Here is an 18,366-nt window from a genome sequence, read left to right as displayed (position 1 = left end):
ATTTATGATAGTCAAAGAGAGAGAGAGAGAGAGGCAGAGACACAGGCGGAGGGAGAAGCAGGCTCCATGCACCGGGAGCCCGATGTGGGATTCGATCCCGGGTCTCCAGGATCGCGCCCTGGGCCAAAGGCAGGCGCCAAACCGCTGCGCCACCCAGGGATCCCCACTAAGCATAATTCTTAAGGCCCTAGGATTTCTGGAATGGTAAATGAGTACTGGCTTCAACTTAAAGTCATCAGCGCATTAGCTCCTAACAAGAGATTCAGCCTATCTTTTCATGCTTTGAAGCCAGGCACTGACTTCTCTAGGTATTAAAGTCCTAGATGGGGATCCCTGGGTGGCGCAGCGGTTTGGCGCCTGCCTTTGGCCCAGGGCGCGATTCTGGAGACCGGGGATCGAATCCCACGTCGGGCTCCCGGTGCATGGAGCCTGCTTCTCCCTCTGCCTGTGTCTCTGCCTCTCTCTCTCTTTCTGTGTAACTATCATAAAAAAATTTTTAAAAATTAAAAAAAAAAATAAAGTCCTAGATGGCATCTCCTTCCAATAGAAAGTTGTTTCATCTACATTGAAAATCTGTTGTTTGGTGGAGCCACTCTCATAGTGAACCTTCTAGATCTTCTGGGTAACTTGCTGCACTGTCTCCGTCAGTACCTGCTATTTTACCCTGCACTTTTATGTCATGGAGATGGCTTCTTTTCTTAAACCTCATGAACCAACCTCTGCTAGCTTCAAGCATTCCTTTGCTGCTTCCTCACCTCTTTCAGCCTTCACAGAATTGAGAGACTTATAGCCTTGCCCGGGATTAGGTTTTGGCTCAAGAGAATGTTGTGGCTGGTTTAATCTTCTATCCAGACCACTAAAACTTTCTCCATGTGAGCAATAAGGCTGTTTCACTTTTTATCATTCATATGTTTACTAGAGTAGCAGCTTTTAATTTCCTTCAAGAGTTTCCCTTTGCATTCATAATTTGGCTGTTTGGTGCAAGAGGCCTAGCTTTCAAGCCTATCTTAGCTTTGGACATGCCTTCCTCACTAAGCTTAATCATTCCTAGTTTTTCATTTAAAACGAGACATGTGACTCTTTTCACTTGAACATCAAGACCACTGTAGGGTTATTAGTTGGCCTAACTTTAACATTATTGTGTCTCAGGGAACAGGGAGGCCTGAGGAGAGGGGGAGTTAGTTCTAGGGGAATGGCAGGTCAGTGAGGCAGGCAGAACACACAGATTTATCAAGTGGCGCCATTTATCAGTGACACCCAAAACAACTACAACAGTAACATCAAAGATCACAGATCACCATAACAAATAGAATAATAATGAAAAAGTGTGAAATATTGCAAGAATTACTAAAATGTGACACAAAGACACGAAGTGGGCAAATGCTGTTGAAAAAATAGCATCAAAAGATATGCCTGATGCAAGGTTGCCACAAACCTTCAATTTGTAAAATACAGTATCTGCAAAACACAATAAAGTGAAGCAGAGTAAAACAAGGTTATGCCTATAAACTATTTTCATTGTACTATCTGAAAATTCACCTTTAAGATTACTATACATCTTCCTGGAAATATCAGGATATAGTCCCTTAAGAATAACTAAGATACTAGGCATTTGCATGTGACTATCCAATAAATGAAATGTGGCTTACTTCTGACATTAATTGGGGGTTTTGGGGGGATGAAAAGGGGCCAATGAAAGAGGGACTGGTGCTCCACACAAGACAAATCACCTCCAGCTATGAACTCCAGTTCTGTTCATTACATAGCTTACAAAGCCCCCACAAGGCCCCAAGAAACATTATCCATCTTAAGAAGAAATCATTTAAATTCAGAGAAAAGTTCTTATAACTATACTTAAGAAGCACCTATTTGCATAAAACCATATACCAATAAACTAAATATTCTTGTCATATACCAAATATTAAATAAAGGCCCACAAAGTAAAAATAGTGTCAAACTTTCAAGGGAATATGAAGAGGCTAAAAAAAGAGAAAGATAGGTTCTTATCTATAAGAGTCTTTCCACTTTTGTAAGAAAGAATATGATGTTCATAAAAATAACAGCAGTAGCAGCTAACAGTTTACAATATACCAGGTATTATTCAAAATATTTTACTTGCTTAACTAATTTAAAACTCAAAACCAACTACAGGATGGTGGTTTATCATCGCCTTCTATCAATAAAGAAATTGAGGCATAGGGAGAGGTTAGGTAACTTGCTCTGTGTCATACAACTGATTCAAGTAAACCCAAAATTTTGAACCCAAGGAATTTAGAAGACAAGCTCTTGATCAACGTAACACAGAGCCTAAAGATTTCTAACTATTCATTAACTTAAGGCATAGTTTTTCAAAGTATGGTCCATGTTCTATGTTCTGGATCCCCCAGACCTTTTCAAGACATCTACATAGTCAAAACTATTTTCATAATAATATTATGACTTTATTTGCCTTCTCCACTATGTTAACATTTGTACTAAAGGTATATAATGGTGGAAAAACTGCTAGTGTATCAGGACAACAGGGAGTAGCACCAAACCACACCAGCAGTCATTGTACTTTACAGGTCAGGCACTCACAGAAAAAAAAGAAAAATATATTAAGGGGGGAAAAAAAGAATTAAGTAAGCTCTAGGCCCAATGTGGGGTTTACAATCATGACCCTGAGGTAAGAATCACATGCTCTGCCAATTGAGCTAGCCAGGTGCCCCTAGAAATAAAATTTTTGGAAGACTGCTTCCCTTGAGAATGTCCCTAATGAAGCAGTAAAAAATATTACTTTTAATTAATCGCAACCCTTAGGAATGCATCTTTTTAATATTCTTTGTGATGAAATGGGAAGGAGCTAGGCATCTCTGCCCATTGAAGTATGACAGTTGTTCCTTAGAAATAGCACTTATGTGCCTCTTTGAGTTGCAAGCCACATTAGATACTATTTTTATAGAACATCATTTTTACCTGAAAGAACAATTGACAAATTATAGTTTCTAGGCTATTAGGCAGACATTTTCTAAAAACGAATGAATGAGCTTGTCTTAAGAGAATAGAAGAGGGTCCCTGGGTGGCTCAGCGGTTTGGCGCCTGCCTTGGGCCCAGGGTGTGATCCTGGAGACCCAGGATCGAGTCCCACATCGGGCTCCCTGCATGGACCCTGCTTCTCCCTCTGCCTGTGTCTCTGCCTCTCTCTCTCTCTCTCTCTCTCTCTGTCTCTCATGAGTAAATAAATAAAATATTTTAAAAAGAAAAAGAAAAAAAGAGAATAGAAGAGTCCTGAGATCAAAAGGTTTAAGCAGAGCTGATTTAAAGAAATTCTGGACAAGTCTTTTTGGTCCCATTTGAGTTATGATCTATAACTAAAAGGGAATAAAACTGAAGTTCTTTTACAGTGTCATTTTCATTGTCTTACTATTTCTTCTCAATCTACAAAGTAAGTGAAATATTATCACATACCACTTTCTAAAATACACACGGAAGTGTGTAATCATTTAAAAGTTTAAAAATCACTTAAAACTGACTCAGAAGATTTTTTCATAGATTCTTACGTACCTTCATTTCAATAACAGTTTGCAGAGCTTTTGTTTTGGCGGAATCAGGAGCATTCTCAAATCTCCGGTGCATCTCCTATACAAGAGAAGCAAAAGAGAGAGTAAGTGTCTTCATTTTCGCTCTTCTTTTGTCTTAAATAGAGGTTAGAGAAAGATGGGGAGAGAGAGTAATTGTGTAAAAAAGATATTATACCATCCTTGTAAGACTGATCCCTGTGTACCAGACCTTCCTAGTGGATCAGAGAACCGACAGACTGCATCCAGGCTAAGGAACTCTAAGGGTCAAGCACACAGGGATAGAGTCCCTGTCTATGAACACCTAGATATTTAAAATTAGTCAAACAGATAAAATCAGTACGACAGATGGAAACTACAGCACAAACCCAGATTGGTCTGTCAATTTTCCACATGATCCTAAGACATATAAATCAGAACTCCAAGATCCAAACGGTAGACTAGAAATATTCCCTTTTTAAAAAGAGAAATAAAAGCAGTCACAATCAGCCCGCACTGCACAAAGCTACTAAAAGCATTTGTGTTACCCACATCCTTTCTCTAACATCTACCCTGGAGTAACAACCTGGCTACCTATAATGAAAATCTCTCTCCAGTGGGGTGACAAGTAGAAAGACAAAAGAAAATAAGGTTGTTGGGCAAGTTTCCTCATAGTTCATGTTTATAAAATGTCAGAAAAGCACAGCTATTCTTTTTAATCTCAATTTTAGTGAGTTCAGAATCAAGAAGAAAGGAAGCAATGGTAGTAATATCACAATTAGGGTCTTCGAGGGTCACAGTAAGGTTATCAGTCCACCTCAGGATATTTCCTGTCAGATTTTGTGAATGTCTCTGACTTAATCAGTCAACATTTCCAAAGTACCCTGGCACAGCTTTCTAGTGATCCCAGAGAATACGCAGTTGAATACTTTCCATCTGAACCATACTTAACCATAAGAAAAGGAAGGTATAATACTTTAATTATACCTTTCACCTAATTTATTCATTCCTGCCTGACCAGGAAGAATGGTTTAAGAGAAACAGAAAATAGAACTGCGCAATTCACCAAATTACCTCTTCCTGGAAGAACTGTCCTGAACTGACAAAAGTTCTAAATTATAAACAGTCAACAGTTTAAAAACCAGTAACTTCTGAACATCCACATTTACCAGCTGGTTGCTGAAACTATAGTGCAAACCACTATTAATACATACCACCCTTTCTGCTACTTTTCTCCCTGACTCTAGCCTTAAATATTCAAACAAGGTATCCCATCTGTATGTTTAATAAATATCTCAAACTCTTCATGCCCAAGAGTAAATTAAATTCTTGGTGGTACTCTAAACCCTGCTCCATCCTTCCAGTTACTCAGGTGAAAAACCTAATTCTTAATGCCTTCCTTTCTCTTTCAAGCCACAGTCAATCAGGAAATCCAGTTAACTCAACCTTCAAAATATATCCAAAACGCAAACACTGTTACCATTTGGAGGGAGCCACTAACAAAAATGTGTCTTTTAGGGGTGGCTGGGTGACACAGTTGGTTAAGCATTCGACTCTTGGTTTTCTGCTCAGAGTGTGATCTCAAGGTCCTGAGATCCAGCCCTGCACCAGGTCTACTTGGGACTCTCTCTCCCTCTCTCTCTGCCCATCCCCCCATATTTTCTCTCCCCCTCCCTCTCTCCCAAATAAATAAATCAATCTTAATATATACGTGTGTGTGCCTATATATATATGTAGATATATATACACATATATCTCTATATCTATATAGATATAGATATATATCTCTTTTAAATCTAAAAACAAGCTCCTAACTAGGTTCCTCACTTTTTATGTTGCTCCCCTACAGTCTATTCTCAACAGAGCACTCAGAGTGACCTTTTAGAGTATGAATTTAATCTTGTCACTCTTCTGCTCAAAACTCTTATCATGGTTCCCTATGTGACTCAAAGCAAGCCAAAGTCGCTCAGTAGTCTACAAGACCTCATGTTTTATCACTCTTCCCTCAGTCACCATGCTTTAACTACACTGGACTCCCTGCTGTTCCTCAAATATGCTAGGCATTCTCCCATTCCTTAGGACTTTACACCAGATGTTTCCATTACCTAAACTCTTTTTCATCAATCAGCTCATGGAGAGGACTTTCTCTCCTTCATTCAAATCTTGACTCAAATGTCTCTTCTAGATTATTAGGTTTATGAGTTGTGATAATCATATTGTGGTTATACAAAAAAAAAAAAAAAAAGTCCAAATGTTTTGGCGGTGCATACCAAAGTCTACAGAGAGGTAAGTTACATCATGTCAGGAATTTGTTTTAAAATCTTTGGTGAGGGTGATGATGGAAGGGGAGGAGGGCCGGCGGTCGGGGTGAATGGGTGACGGGCACTGAGGGGGGCACTTGACGGGATGAGCACTGGGTGTTATTCTGTATGTTGGCAAATTGAACACCAATAAAAAATAAATTTATTATTTAAAAAAAAAATAACTTAAAAAAAAAAGAAAAAAAAGAAAAGACATTTCTCCAAAGAAGACAAACAAATGCCCAGCAATACATGAAAAGATAATCAACATCACTTGGGATCAGGGAAATACAATTCAAACCCATGAGGAGTTACCAACTCACACTAGTCAGAATAGCTAAGATCAACACCTCAGGAAACAACAGATGCTGGTGAAGATGCAGAGAAATGGGACCTTCTGTTGGTGGGAAGGCAGCTGTTGCAGCCATTCTGGAAATAAAAATATTTAAAAAAATAAAAATAAAAATAAAATCTTTGGTAAAAAAGAAGGAAAGGGCAAAAATAGGACACGGAAACAAAGTGTGGCAAAATTTTGGTAATTGGTGTATCTGAGTGATAATTATAGGTTTGAAATTTTTCATTAAAAAATTAATGTTTAATGTAGCACAGCATATCTTATTTTAAAACTTAAAACTGACAAAAAAGAATCCACATGTCCCTTCCCCTTTACCTTACTCTGTTTTTCCTATTCATAGCATGTACCTTCTAACCTATACATGAATGATGAGTGAATGAAAGCAAATGGCTACCAAACTTTCAAGACTTAAGGGAACCTATGAACCCCTTTCTATCCCTGTGCTGAGTTACATACACCTCCTCTTACTTCTAGATAATCTTCCTCTAACACTTACTACATTATATTTGGAATAATCTTCTCTAATATACCAGACTGTAAACTCCTTCAGGGCAAAACTGTCCTTTGTATTCCTTAAACACTGTGAGACATGTAAGTAATCATTAAAAATTATCTCTCCTCCATATCCATTCCTCTTTTGTTGGATGAAGGAAAGACTGAAAAAATGAATAAATTGTCAGCTAGTGTTAATCTTCACCTCTCTATTGGACCACTCTCTCTACTATATCAAATAAAGAAAGGTCTTCTTGTTTCTAAATCTTATAGCTGTTGTCAGTCCACATCCTTTCTGAACTCATTTAATAGTTTTCTTTTCTATTTTTTTTTTAATGAGAGAGACAGTTAAGGGAGGAACATCTTTAAAATTTTCAACTGCCTTCCATTAAAGAATTATCCTAGCTCTAAAGACTTGTTCTCTGTCCTTTCCCCTATCATAACCACAGACAGACATTTTCTAAATTCAATCCTTAGAACTCTTCTCAGTTCTATATCCCCAATCCAGGGACTCCACTAGCCCACATAGAAACTTACTAGGAATTAGAAAAAAAAACACAACCCCTGTAGAGTAGAAGCAACCTCAGCATGAAACACTGGTTGAGTTTTAGGCCCCACTTGCTCCATCAGCAGGAAGCTCTTGTTTGGCTGAACAACAGGCACACCAACAATACCAACAATACAGGGTAGCCCTTCTCCCAAATCCCACAAATTCAACTACAGTTGACCCTTGAACAACATGGGTTTGAAATGTGCTGGTCCACTTATACAAGTATTATTCTTTTTTTTTTTTAAGATTTTATAATTTTTATTTATTAGAGAGAGAGAGAGAGAGAGAGAAAACATGAGCAGGGGGAGGGGCGGAGGGAGAGGGAGAAGCAGACTCCTGGCTGAGTGGGGAGCCCACCTGGGGCTCCATCCCAGGACCTCAGGACCATGACCTAAGCTGGAAGGCAGACACTTAACCGACTGAGCCACCCAGGCACCCCTACATGTATTATTTTTTCAATAAATATAGTACGGTACTATAAATGCGTTTTCTCTTATGATTTTTAAATAACATTTGCTTTTCTCTAGCTCACTTAAAGAATATGGTAAATAATACATATGACATACAAACTACATGTAAATCAACCATTTATGTTATCAGTAAGGCTTGCAGTCAACAGTAGGTTATCAGTAGTTAAGTTCTGGAAGAGTCAGACACTCTATACAGATTTTCAACTAAACAGGGGTCAGCTTCCAACCCCGTCATTATCCAAAAGTCAACTATATTACATATTACATTTCCATCAATAACCTGCAAAATCTATTTCTCTAGCCTTGTAGTGGACATCTATTACTCTTTCTTGCCATGGTATCTAATCTCCCTTCTATGTTTGGGGATTCCATATTTTATTTTTTTTAATTTTTATTTATTTATCATAGTCACACAGAGAGAGAGAGAGAGGCAGAGACATAGGCAGAGGGAGAAGCAGGCTCCATGCACCGGGAGCCCGACATGGGATTCGATCCTGGGTCTCCAGGATCGCGCCCTGGGCCAAAGGCAGGCGCTAAACCGCTGCGCCACCCAGGGATCCCCAGATTCCACATTTTAAGACAGTCTTCCTTCCACAAGAGAAACTAAGGATGTCACATACTTTTTCCTCAGCCTTTCTGGCAGTTAAAATCCAAACACAAGACCTAATCTCCCCAGTCAGACACATATATCACTTTGATTCAGAACCTTTTAACAGAAGAATCAGGGACCTGAATAGAGACAAGTCTGACAATGAGTGGCAGAGGCAGCAGTTACCTCAAGCTCTCAGTCTCAGGAATGGCAGAGGTTCCAAGGGTAGTGAGCAGTGTCAGTGATGTCAGCCAAACAGTGATGTCTTGGTGCTGTGTTTGTACCCTGTACCAAGAAAAGCACTGTCTACACTAAACCAATAAAGGAACATGATGGATTTGAGACTGTTTTTGGCTATATAACTTCTGTACCCAGCATTTCTAACCCTCCTAGAAATTCTGGGACTGGGACAGCTGGATAGCTCAGTAGTTGAGTGTCTGCCCTCAGCTCAGGTAATGATCACGGGGTCCTGGGATCGAGTCCCTGCAGGGAGCAGGGAGCCTGCTTCTCCTTCTGCCTATATTTCTGTCCCACTCCCTCTGTCATTCATATTTCATTATAAATAAATAATCTTTAAAAAAAAACAAAGAATTTCTGGAACCATCATCTGTCTGGATTATAGCAACAGGATCCCAAAATCAACCTCCCTAGTAACACACTGGAAGACTATTGCTTTAATTTATTTTAATTCTTTCTCTACTTCTCCATTCAAGCAATTCAGCCACATTACCAGTGAATTCCAGGGTGCCAAATCTAGTGGACATCTTTCTGTCCTCATCTTCCTAAAACTCTCAGAGGCCTTCAAAGCAGTGGGTCACTCCCTCCTATACACGCATTTTCTCTTGACTTATTATGAGACTACACTCTCTTCTTCTTTCTCTCCAAGTGCTCCTTCTGTTTCTTTTGCAGTTTCTTCCTTCTAAATTAGACCCCTAAATACTATAATGACCAGGTGACAAGTCCTAAACCCTCTTCTCTTTTCCTGCTAAACTCTCTATTCCATAACATTGCTTAAAATTCAACTGAAATACTAGTGAATTCCTAGGCCCTCTGCTCTGATTTCAGACTCATTTATCCAACTGCCCATTTGACATCTCTGTTTAGATGTCTAACAGGTAATTTAACCTATATACTGTCCATAACAAATCTCTTAATTTTTCTTTTCCTTAATAGAGCCCCTGATCTGATGAGTGTGATGAGAAAGGAGTCTTCTCCATCTCATTAAACGGCACTACCTTCCCAGTGGCTCAAGCCAAACACCAATGTCTCATTTTTCCCAGATCTTTATTTCCCACAACCGATTCAAACTGCGTGCAGTTATTGTTCTAGCTTCAAAATATGTCTTGAATTCTTCCACTTCATTCCATTTCCAGTTCAGTTTAACCCTGGATTACTACAACTGCCCCTAGTTTCCTTCCACTTCCTCTGTCCATTCTCAAGAGAGCACCAGGGTAATCTTCATAAAGCATCAACAAATCATATAACAGTTTAGTCTGCTTTGAATCCTTCATGGAATTTCCCATTCACTTCTCACTCTCTACCAAAGCAACATGTTCTGACCATAATGGATAGAAAACTGGCCCTCCTGTTGTAAACTATTTTAAAATTAGGTAAAATGCATGAAATAACTTTTCAGACACTGGAAAACAAGCACATAGATCTATGGTACTTGAAAGAAGGGGAAAAAACACTGATGGTTCAGACTTGCTATCCCATCTATGATGCAAGGAGAGGAAGCCCAAACAGAAAACAGCAGTCCTACAAATCTCAGAAGACAGATCAATGGATAAGACTCCTGAGACAGTGGAAACGTGCAAAGCAGACTATCACAGAGAAGGAAGCCAGCCATAAAAGCAACAGTGTCTAATCTGACAGGGGTCCCTTTGAGTCTCTGGCCAAACACTAAGTGTGTGCGCACAGGGCAAGATTCCACAATGTCAGACAAAGAACAATCACCAGCAACAGAACTACCAGAGAGCTATGAGTTGAGCAACTACCTGAATTCACATGGACCTGGGAAAAATTCTAGTTCCAAATAGCCAAAATAAGGAGAACATCAGAGGAACCAGACAAGCCAAGTCTTAAAAGTTAACTAATTTATTCCTGAAAGAGGAAAGACTATCTACATCAACCCTAATCGCATTTACAAGCCGGTCTTCTAAAGATCAAGTTAATCCACAATTTCACAAGGCAAAACTTCATTAAGAGAGTAAAATCTAGAACACACTAATCCAGAAGAAAATCTCAACACATTAGTTCAGGCCATAATAATCTCTCACTTATATTAAAACAACAAACTCATCATTTTCTTCTGAGCCTCTAGTTTGTCCACATTTAATCTATTCTCCATATTGTAAGCAAGAGATCAATTGGGCACACAGCAGATATTTAATAACATTTATTCAGTAAAATGAGTGTAAAACTTTAAAAAGTATAAGCAAAAATAAAATGAATCCCTCTAATTGCAAATAATCTTCATCTATTAATAAAATTCTATAACCTATACATTTTTCATTTGCTATTTCTTTCTTTTAAAATTTTTTAAAGATTTTATTTATTCATGAGAGACACAGAGACAGAGAGGCAGAGACACAGGCAGAGAGAGAAGCAGCTCCCTGCGGGGGAGCCCGATGTGGGACTCGATCTCAGGACCTCAGGATCATGACCTGAGCCAAAGGAAGATGCTCAACTGAGCCAGCCACCCAGGTGTCCCTCATTTGGTATTTCTGTATCAACTTGAAAATATTAAAACTGCATTTCTTTGAAATACCTCACAATTCAGGTAGTGAGGTAATTTTATCTGACTTCTTTCCCATTACCTAACTCCAAATAAGATAGATTTGCAGATGTGTTATGGTTAAACAATAATAATTTCATTTTGAATCCTAACAAGCATGTAAGTAAAACATAAAGAAAACAAATCCATTTGAACAAAAAAAATCCTCCTTTGCTAAGCAGGAACTAGGATGCATTTTAAACCATTCACAGGCATAAAGTTTTCCTGGTAAGACATCTGTAAATCATATCACTTGTAACAAATTTCCATTCAGAGGCCTGCACCTTAAAACTCATTATGAACACACCTGGCAGTTGGTGAGATGACAAGCTCCCTTTCCCACTGAGTACATCAAGTCTCTGATTCTTGCACTATTAATAAAGAGAGGAGACTGAAAATAGAAATGAATGTACTATTCACATAAAAATAACAACTAGAATATTCTATTTGTTTGTTCTACTTCACTCCTTTGGCCTGAAATTTTTCTTTCAGAAACAATAAGAGTACAGGTAGAATTATCTGGATCTTGTTAAACTGTCCAACAGAAAATACGTTCATTTTCTCATTATTTTACCAAAGAGTAATGACTAATCTAGAGTTAGAAGACAAGTTAGGAAATTTCATATTTTTCTCTCTTTAGTAATTTCTTTTAAAAAGTCAGTCAACTTTTACTTACACAACAGAGAGAAAGGGGAATTTGTGACTGAATAGTAGTATTTATGTCTGAAAAAAATTGTTTTTCAAGTTTTAGGTTTTAGCCTCCAGCACTCTTGGCTCAAGGGTAGAAGCTCCAGATTGTGACACTCCTTCACAGATTCAATCCTCCCCACAAGTTCTGGGTTTACTGTACTCAAAACACAGAGGAGACAGGAATAAAAATGAGGAGGAGAATAAGCAGAAAGAATCCTCGCTGTTGTGTCTGTCAGACACCATTATACTTTAACCCTTTACCATCTCTAATGGCATTACTCTAGAAAATGTGATTTTCTTGTCAAAATGGAAATGGGCACAAATGACACAAAGAAAGAGGGAAGAATAACCTGAAAAAAGGTATGTAACTATCTATATTTTCCAAAATCACTTTCAGGGCAACAAACAAACTTCGGATCCCCTCTTTTTTTTAATTCTTCCTATGCTTTGTCTGCTGTTTCTCTTTTTTCTCTTCTCTCTTTTATCTATCTTCTCTTACACTTTACACAACTGCCAATGATAACAATAGGTATTCCTCAGATATACTAGTTAGATTCAGAATTCCTAGCATAGAACCTTGTCAAATATTAGTGCTTTCAACTTCAAAGATTCCTGTAAACTCCAACATCATAGCAGTTATGCTTAACAAGGTTTGTTGATTGAAATATTACAGAGACAAAAACTAGCATGAATATGTTTTAAAACAAATTTATACTTTATTTACCACATCTACATTTTTAAAGTTCAGAGCATATATAGGCATCAAATATATTATTTATTTGGCCTGTTGGGTATGTACATGGAATGCAGATGCAAAAAATTCCATAGCCAACTTGGTATGTTCTGCCAATAGACTGAGAACCCAAACTCGGGTCTCAAATTTTGGTGTATAACAGAATTGCCTATAAAGCTTGTTAAAACTCTGTATGCTAAAGCCCCAAGAACTGGCCAAGACAAGTCCTGACTATGGTTCAATATTTGTCCAATAAATGTCTTCACGCTTCTATCAACCAAAGGAAAAGTATTACAGTAAATAATATAAAATCTAACAATCAGTAGTCCCATAAAAATGTAATTTCAGTACAAATAAAATACGATGCTTAAACTTATTTTTTTCTTCTTTGGCTTTTATTTGGGGGAATTATTATCTGTTATCTACAGAACCATTTTCATAAACAAAATGGAAATCTAATCACAAAAGCTATCAGATATGAATGCCATTATAATGTTACAGTATTTCATCAAATCTAAGATGCCATTGTAGTAGATACCACTGTTTTATGTAATGGAAAGAAAGGGAAAAAATACCTCCAAATAAATCATGACACAAAGCTTTATCATTCAAAATTTTTATTTTATACTGACTGTGAATTCTCTTCTACTTATTTAACTACAGTTTAATTATATATCATTTTGAACTGTTTTTATAACTTTCTCCATGCCAGTAACCTTGGTTTCAATGCCAATTCACCGCATATTACTGATGACATGTTGACCAACAATTAAAGTTAACATGAGAAATACCAACAATGTTCATACCCTCAACTAAAGTGGTAACAAAAGGAACAGGTACTGTCTGTGAAAGTACAAACAAATCCAGCACAACTACTGCCTCACTGACAGACTGTGAGATGCCATCAAGGGTAAGATGTAACTCAATTCCGTATTATTTAAATAAGAAAAACAGTGAGTCTTAGAATTGAAGAAATACTGATTTTTTTAAAAGATGGACAATAAGTCCAATAAATAACAAAACCTATGGACATCCTGGTGTTGCCAGCTCACAATTCATTTTGACTTTCTTGATATAATGTGCAATGGTCATTTCAAGTCGCCACTCACCTAACCTAGATGAGAGCTGTTAAGTTTGTATTAGACTATCCTATTCACATTTGACTCTCCCTCCCCCACTCATTCTCAACACAACCAGAGTAAACTATAAAAGGCAAACTAGATCTTAATATTCCCCTGATTAAACACCGGAATGGATTCTTCTTGCACTTTGAGTATAACAGATGCATTTACTTGCAAGGATCATGAAGGCAAGTGCTTGCCTCCTAGAGGGCAGGTTTCCTTCACTATTTCCCTACTGCTCTGCACCTGGTTAGTGCCCAGTAAACATTGATGAATCAAAGGAATGTACTTGGCCCTGGCTACCTCTTCAACCTGTCATCTGATGCCAGCCTTCACCTTATACAATTTGCTTTTGCCTTCCAGCCATCTTGTTGTGCCCTCAAAATTCCTTCCTATCAGACCTTCTGAAACTGTTAACCCTTCTTCATGAAATGATTTTATCTAAATGCTCAGCAAGAGTTTCTCCTTGTCTTTCTTCAGGTCTCCCTTATGGAGCACCACCTCAAAATGCTTATTCTATTTACAGAAATGCCCTCCCCCAAACATAATTAGACTCCACCCAATCATGTAGTTCATCTCATAATTATCAGTTAACTGTCTCCCACCAGATTTTTAAATTCTAAGAAGGCAGAGTCCATGTGTGCTGACATGAAAAATGTATACCCCATGCTTATCCCTAGATCAAACACCTGTCAGAAGCTCAATAGATATTTGTTGAATAATGAGAAAGGAAACATGATACCAAGTGCCTCTGGCCTCTTACTGTTTTAGAAACAATCTTTAGAAACAATCTTTATGTATTAGTTTAGCCAAGCTTTACCCCAAATTATCATTTTAACTTTTGTTAACTGTATTTTCTAACATACACAAATTTAATTCTTTAAGATTTCTTACTATGGCAATGAAAGATTCTTTCCTATCTCAAGATTATATTAAAAGCTTTTGACTTAGGGATGCCTGGGTGGCTCAGTGGTTGAGCACCTACCTACCTTCAGCCCAGGGTGTGATCCCAGAGTCCGTGGATCAAGTCCCACATCGGGCTCCCTGCATGGAGCCCACTTCTCTCTCTCTCTGCCTATGTCTCAGCCTCTCCCTCTGCATCTCTCATGAGTAAATAATAAAATCTTTAAAAAAGAAAAAGCTTTTGACCTATATTTTCTTCTTTTTATTTTTTTATTTTTATTTTTTTTAAGTTTTTTTTTCTACTTCGTCTAAAATTTAATTTGAATGTACGACGTAATAACTATTTTCCAAATGGATGGCCGCTATTTCAAAACATCCATCATATACTGAAAACTGCATTACTTCTGGATTCCATTCTATTTCATTGATCTAGGTATCTATTGCTTTGCCAGTGCCACACACATTTTAATAACATCGGGTTTAAAATATGTGCATCATGATCTGTTTAAGCAAGTGTTCCTACACTGTTCTTCTTGCAAATAAACAACAGTATCATTAGGACATGTTTCAAAATAATTCCCAACTGTGATTATGTTAAATTTACAGATTTAGGGTAAAGTGACATCTTTATATTAATATTTCTATCTATACTATAATGAAAACTTAGCCCAGCCTCTCCATTACCATTACTGATATTATGTATTCCATTTCCTTATCTAATTTCATGACCTAATACTTCCAAAATAATGTTAAACACTAATGAACACAGTCATCTTTGATCTCTAACTTCAATGGGTATGAAGTATGTCCAGTATGTCACAGTAAGCTTGATGCTGGCTGTTAGTTTGAAATATGTTTATAAGATATCTTTATTATGTTATTATTTATTTAAATCTTATCATAAAAGTAACATTCAATTATTTTTAGTTCATTTTATTTTCAAAGAAAATGAAAATGTCAGCAACATTTTTTTTTGTCTGCCACATTTTATCTAATACCCTTGAAACAGCCATCAAATACCACAAGGTTCACTATTCCTTTTACCTAATACAAATTATAACTGTGTATGATATATTGAGGCATTCTGGTATTCCAGGAATAAACTCCTTTGGATTGGAGTCTTATCATTTTATCATAATGCTGACTCTATCTGCTAATATTTTATTTATAATACATATAACTGAACTCATAAGCAAAACTAGCTTTAGGATTTAATTTGTTTTGAAACCTTCATCAGGTTTTAGTACCTAGTGGTCACACCAGGGGGATGCCTGAATGGTTCAGTCAGTTAAGTGTCTGACTGGATTTTGGCTCAGGTCATGATCTCAAGGCCCTGAGATTAAGCCCCACATCAGGCTCCATGCTTAAAGTTCTCTCTGCCACTTCACCTATCCTCAACCCCCCAAACTCACACACTCTCCTCCCAAAAAATAAAAATAAAATCTTTTTAAAAATTTATCTTTGATGTAAAAGATTAAGTGAATGAGGAAGAAGCATACATGTAAATATAAATACATTATGTTTGGTTCATCTACATATATGTATAGAGCTGCACAAGTAAAACTTTACAGAAAAACTGAAATTTGATCTAAGTCTTGAAGGTAAATAGGTGAAACAGAAAAGAAAACAAGAATGCTAAACATTTTTCTTTTTTCTTTTTCTTTTTCTTTTTTTTTTTTGACATGTGGTTCCAGGGGTACCTGGGAGGCTCAGCCAGTTAAGTATCTGATTCTTGATTTTGCTCAGGTCATAATCTCAGGGTTGTGAGATCAAGCCCTGCTTAGGGCCTCGTGCTCAGTAGGGAGTCTGCTTCTTTCCCTCTCTCTACTTCTCGTTCTGCCTCCCCCACTCATGCTCTCTTTCTCTAAAATAAGTAAATAAATCTTTAAGAAAAAGAATAACATTTGTTTCTGAAGCAATCATTTCCACTTGCTCTTAAATAATTTTAACTCACATGACTGTTTCTCCTATAAAATGATGCTGTTACTAATGGCAACTGGAACTGTGTGTTGGTATGACTGACAAGGCCTATATTTCTTTCTACATTACATACATAAGCAGGACTTAATATTTGTAGAGCTTGTTATTTGAAAATTGGTCTTAAATTCATTTTTCTTTCCCACTAGTTTTTCAAATTCATCATATCTGATTGTTCTCTGCCAGAATACCAATGTAGCTTTTTACAATCCTTAACTATTCACCACCTATTAACTCCAAAACTCAAAATTAAATACAATAAAAAAGAATGTGATCTCGCCACTTATGACAACATGGTTAGACCTTGAGGGTATTATGCTAAGTGAGATAAAGTGAGACAAATGCCATATGATCTTACTTATCTGTGGAATCTAAAAAACAAAATAAATGAAAAAGCAAAAGCAGAAACAGTCCTGTAAATATAGACAACAAATTGATGGTTGCAAGAGGGGAGATGGGTCAGGGGGATGGGCAAAATGGGTAAAAGGGAGTGGAAGATAGAAGCTACCAGTTATGAAATGAATAAATCACAAGGATAAAAGATACAGCATAGGAAGTATAGTCAGTAGTATTGTAATAGCATTGTACGTTGACAAATGGTAGCTACACTTGTTGGTGAGCATAGCTCATTATATATAGAGCTATCAAATCATCAATATTGTACACTTGAAAATAGCATGACATTGTATGTCAACTCTACTTCAGTTTAAAATTTTAAATAAATAACGGTGCCTGATGGCTCAGTCAGTGAAGCCTCTGACTCTTGGTTTCAGCTTACATTATGATCTTAGGGTCATAAGATCGGGCCCCACATGAAGCTTGTACTCAGTGCAGAGACTGCTTCAGATTCTCACTCCCTCTCCCTCTGCCCATCCTGCTCATGTGCTCTCTCAAATAAATAATCTTTTTTTAAGATTTTATTTATTTACTCATGAGAGACATAGAGAAAGAGCAGAGACATAGGCAGAGAGAGAGGCATGCTCCCTGTGGGGAGCCTGATACAGGACTCAATCCTGGTATCCTGGGATCACGCCCTGAGCCAAAAGCAGATGCTCAACACTGACCTACCCAGATGTCCCTAAATAAATAAATCTTTAAAGAAAAGAAAAGAAAAGAAAATTTTATATAAAATAAATAATATAATAAAATTTTAAATAAATGGGCATATCTCAAGATATTCAGAACAGAAGCACTATAAACATAATATTCAAAATTCACAATACTGACATAGACTTCATATTGCATGCTAAGATTATTACAATTTCTCTAACAGTGTTCAATGGCCAGGCCATAAAGTAAAGTAAACACATTCTATGCTGCTGGGAAGATAAACTGGTCCAATCATTCTGGAAGTTAAGATTATTCAGTTTCAAAATGTACACACACTTTAAGCAAATTCATTTCTAGGAATTTATCCTAAACACAAAATTTAATGTACAGAGATGAATGACATTCAGTGACATAGTTTTATATTACTAAAAATATAACATGGTCTAAATTTTCACCATTAAAAGGTATTCAAATAAATATAATGGAACTTTATAAATTCATCTGAAATTATAAAATTCTACATGTACCTGACAAAAGAAAGGTGGTCAAAACAAATTATTAAGAAAAGTGGGTGACATTGCATTATGCATACATGCACTAATATAGTAGCCACTAGCTGCATATAGATACTTTAAAATTGATTAATTATATTTAAATAGAATTTAAAATTCAGCTCCTCGGTCACAGTAGCCACATTTCAAGGGCTCAACAGGCACATGTGACTAGTGGCTACCATAATGAACAGATACAAAACATTTTCATCATCACAGAAAGTAATATCAGACAATACTAATAGATAGCATTCTATCTTTTTAAGATTTACT

At 37.0% G+C, this 18,366-nt stretch overlaps 1 protein-coding gene across 16 annotated transcripts in view; it reads right to left on the bottom strand.

Annotated features, from left to right (window-relative positions):
- ERC1 (ELKS/RAB6-interacting/CAST family member 1) overlaps positions 1-18,366 on the bottom strand; it is a 537,425-nt gene that overhangs the window by 429,088 nt on the left and 89,971 nt on the right. For all 16 annotated transcript variants that reach the window (XR_012003004.1, XR_012003002.1, XR_012003003.1 and 13 more), the window contains exon 4: positions 3,544-3,618. Coding sequence is in view for 10 of the 16 variants with exons in the window: in XM_025995462.2 (XP_025851247.1) it covers positions 3,544-3,618 (75 nt within the window). In the remaining 6 variants the exon portion in view is untranslated. The remainder of the gene's footprint in view (positions 1-3,543; positions 3,619-18,366) is intronic.

The sequence above is a fragment of the Vulpes vulpes genome, chromosome 8 (genome assembly GCF_048418805.1).
Source record: "Vulpes vulpes isolate BD-2025 chromosome 8, VulVul3, whole genome shotgun sequence".
NCBI classification, from domain to species: Eukaryota; Metazoa; Chordata; class Mammalia; order Carnivora; family Canidae; genus Vulpes; species Vulpes vulpes.
Note: the sequence above shows the minus strand (reverse complement) of the source record. Positions and strands in the feature narration are given on the sequence as shown.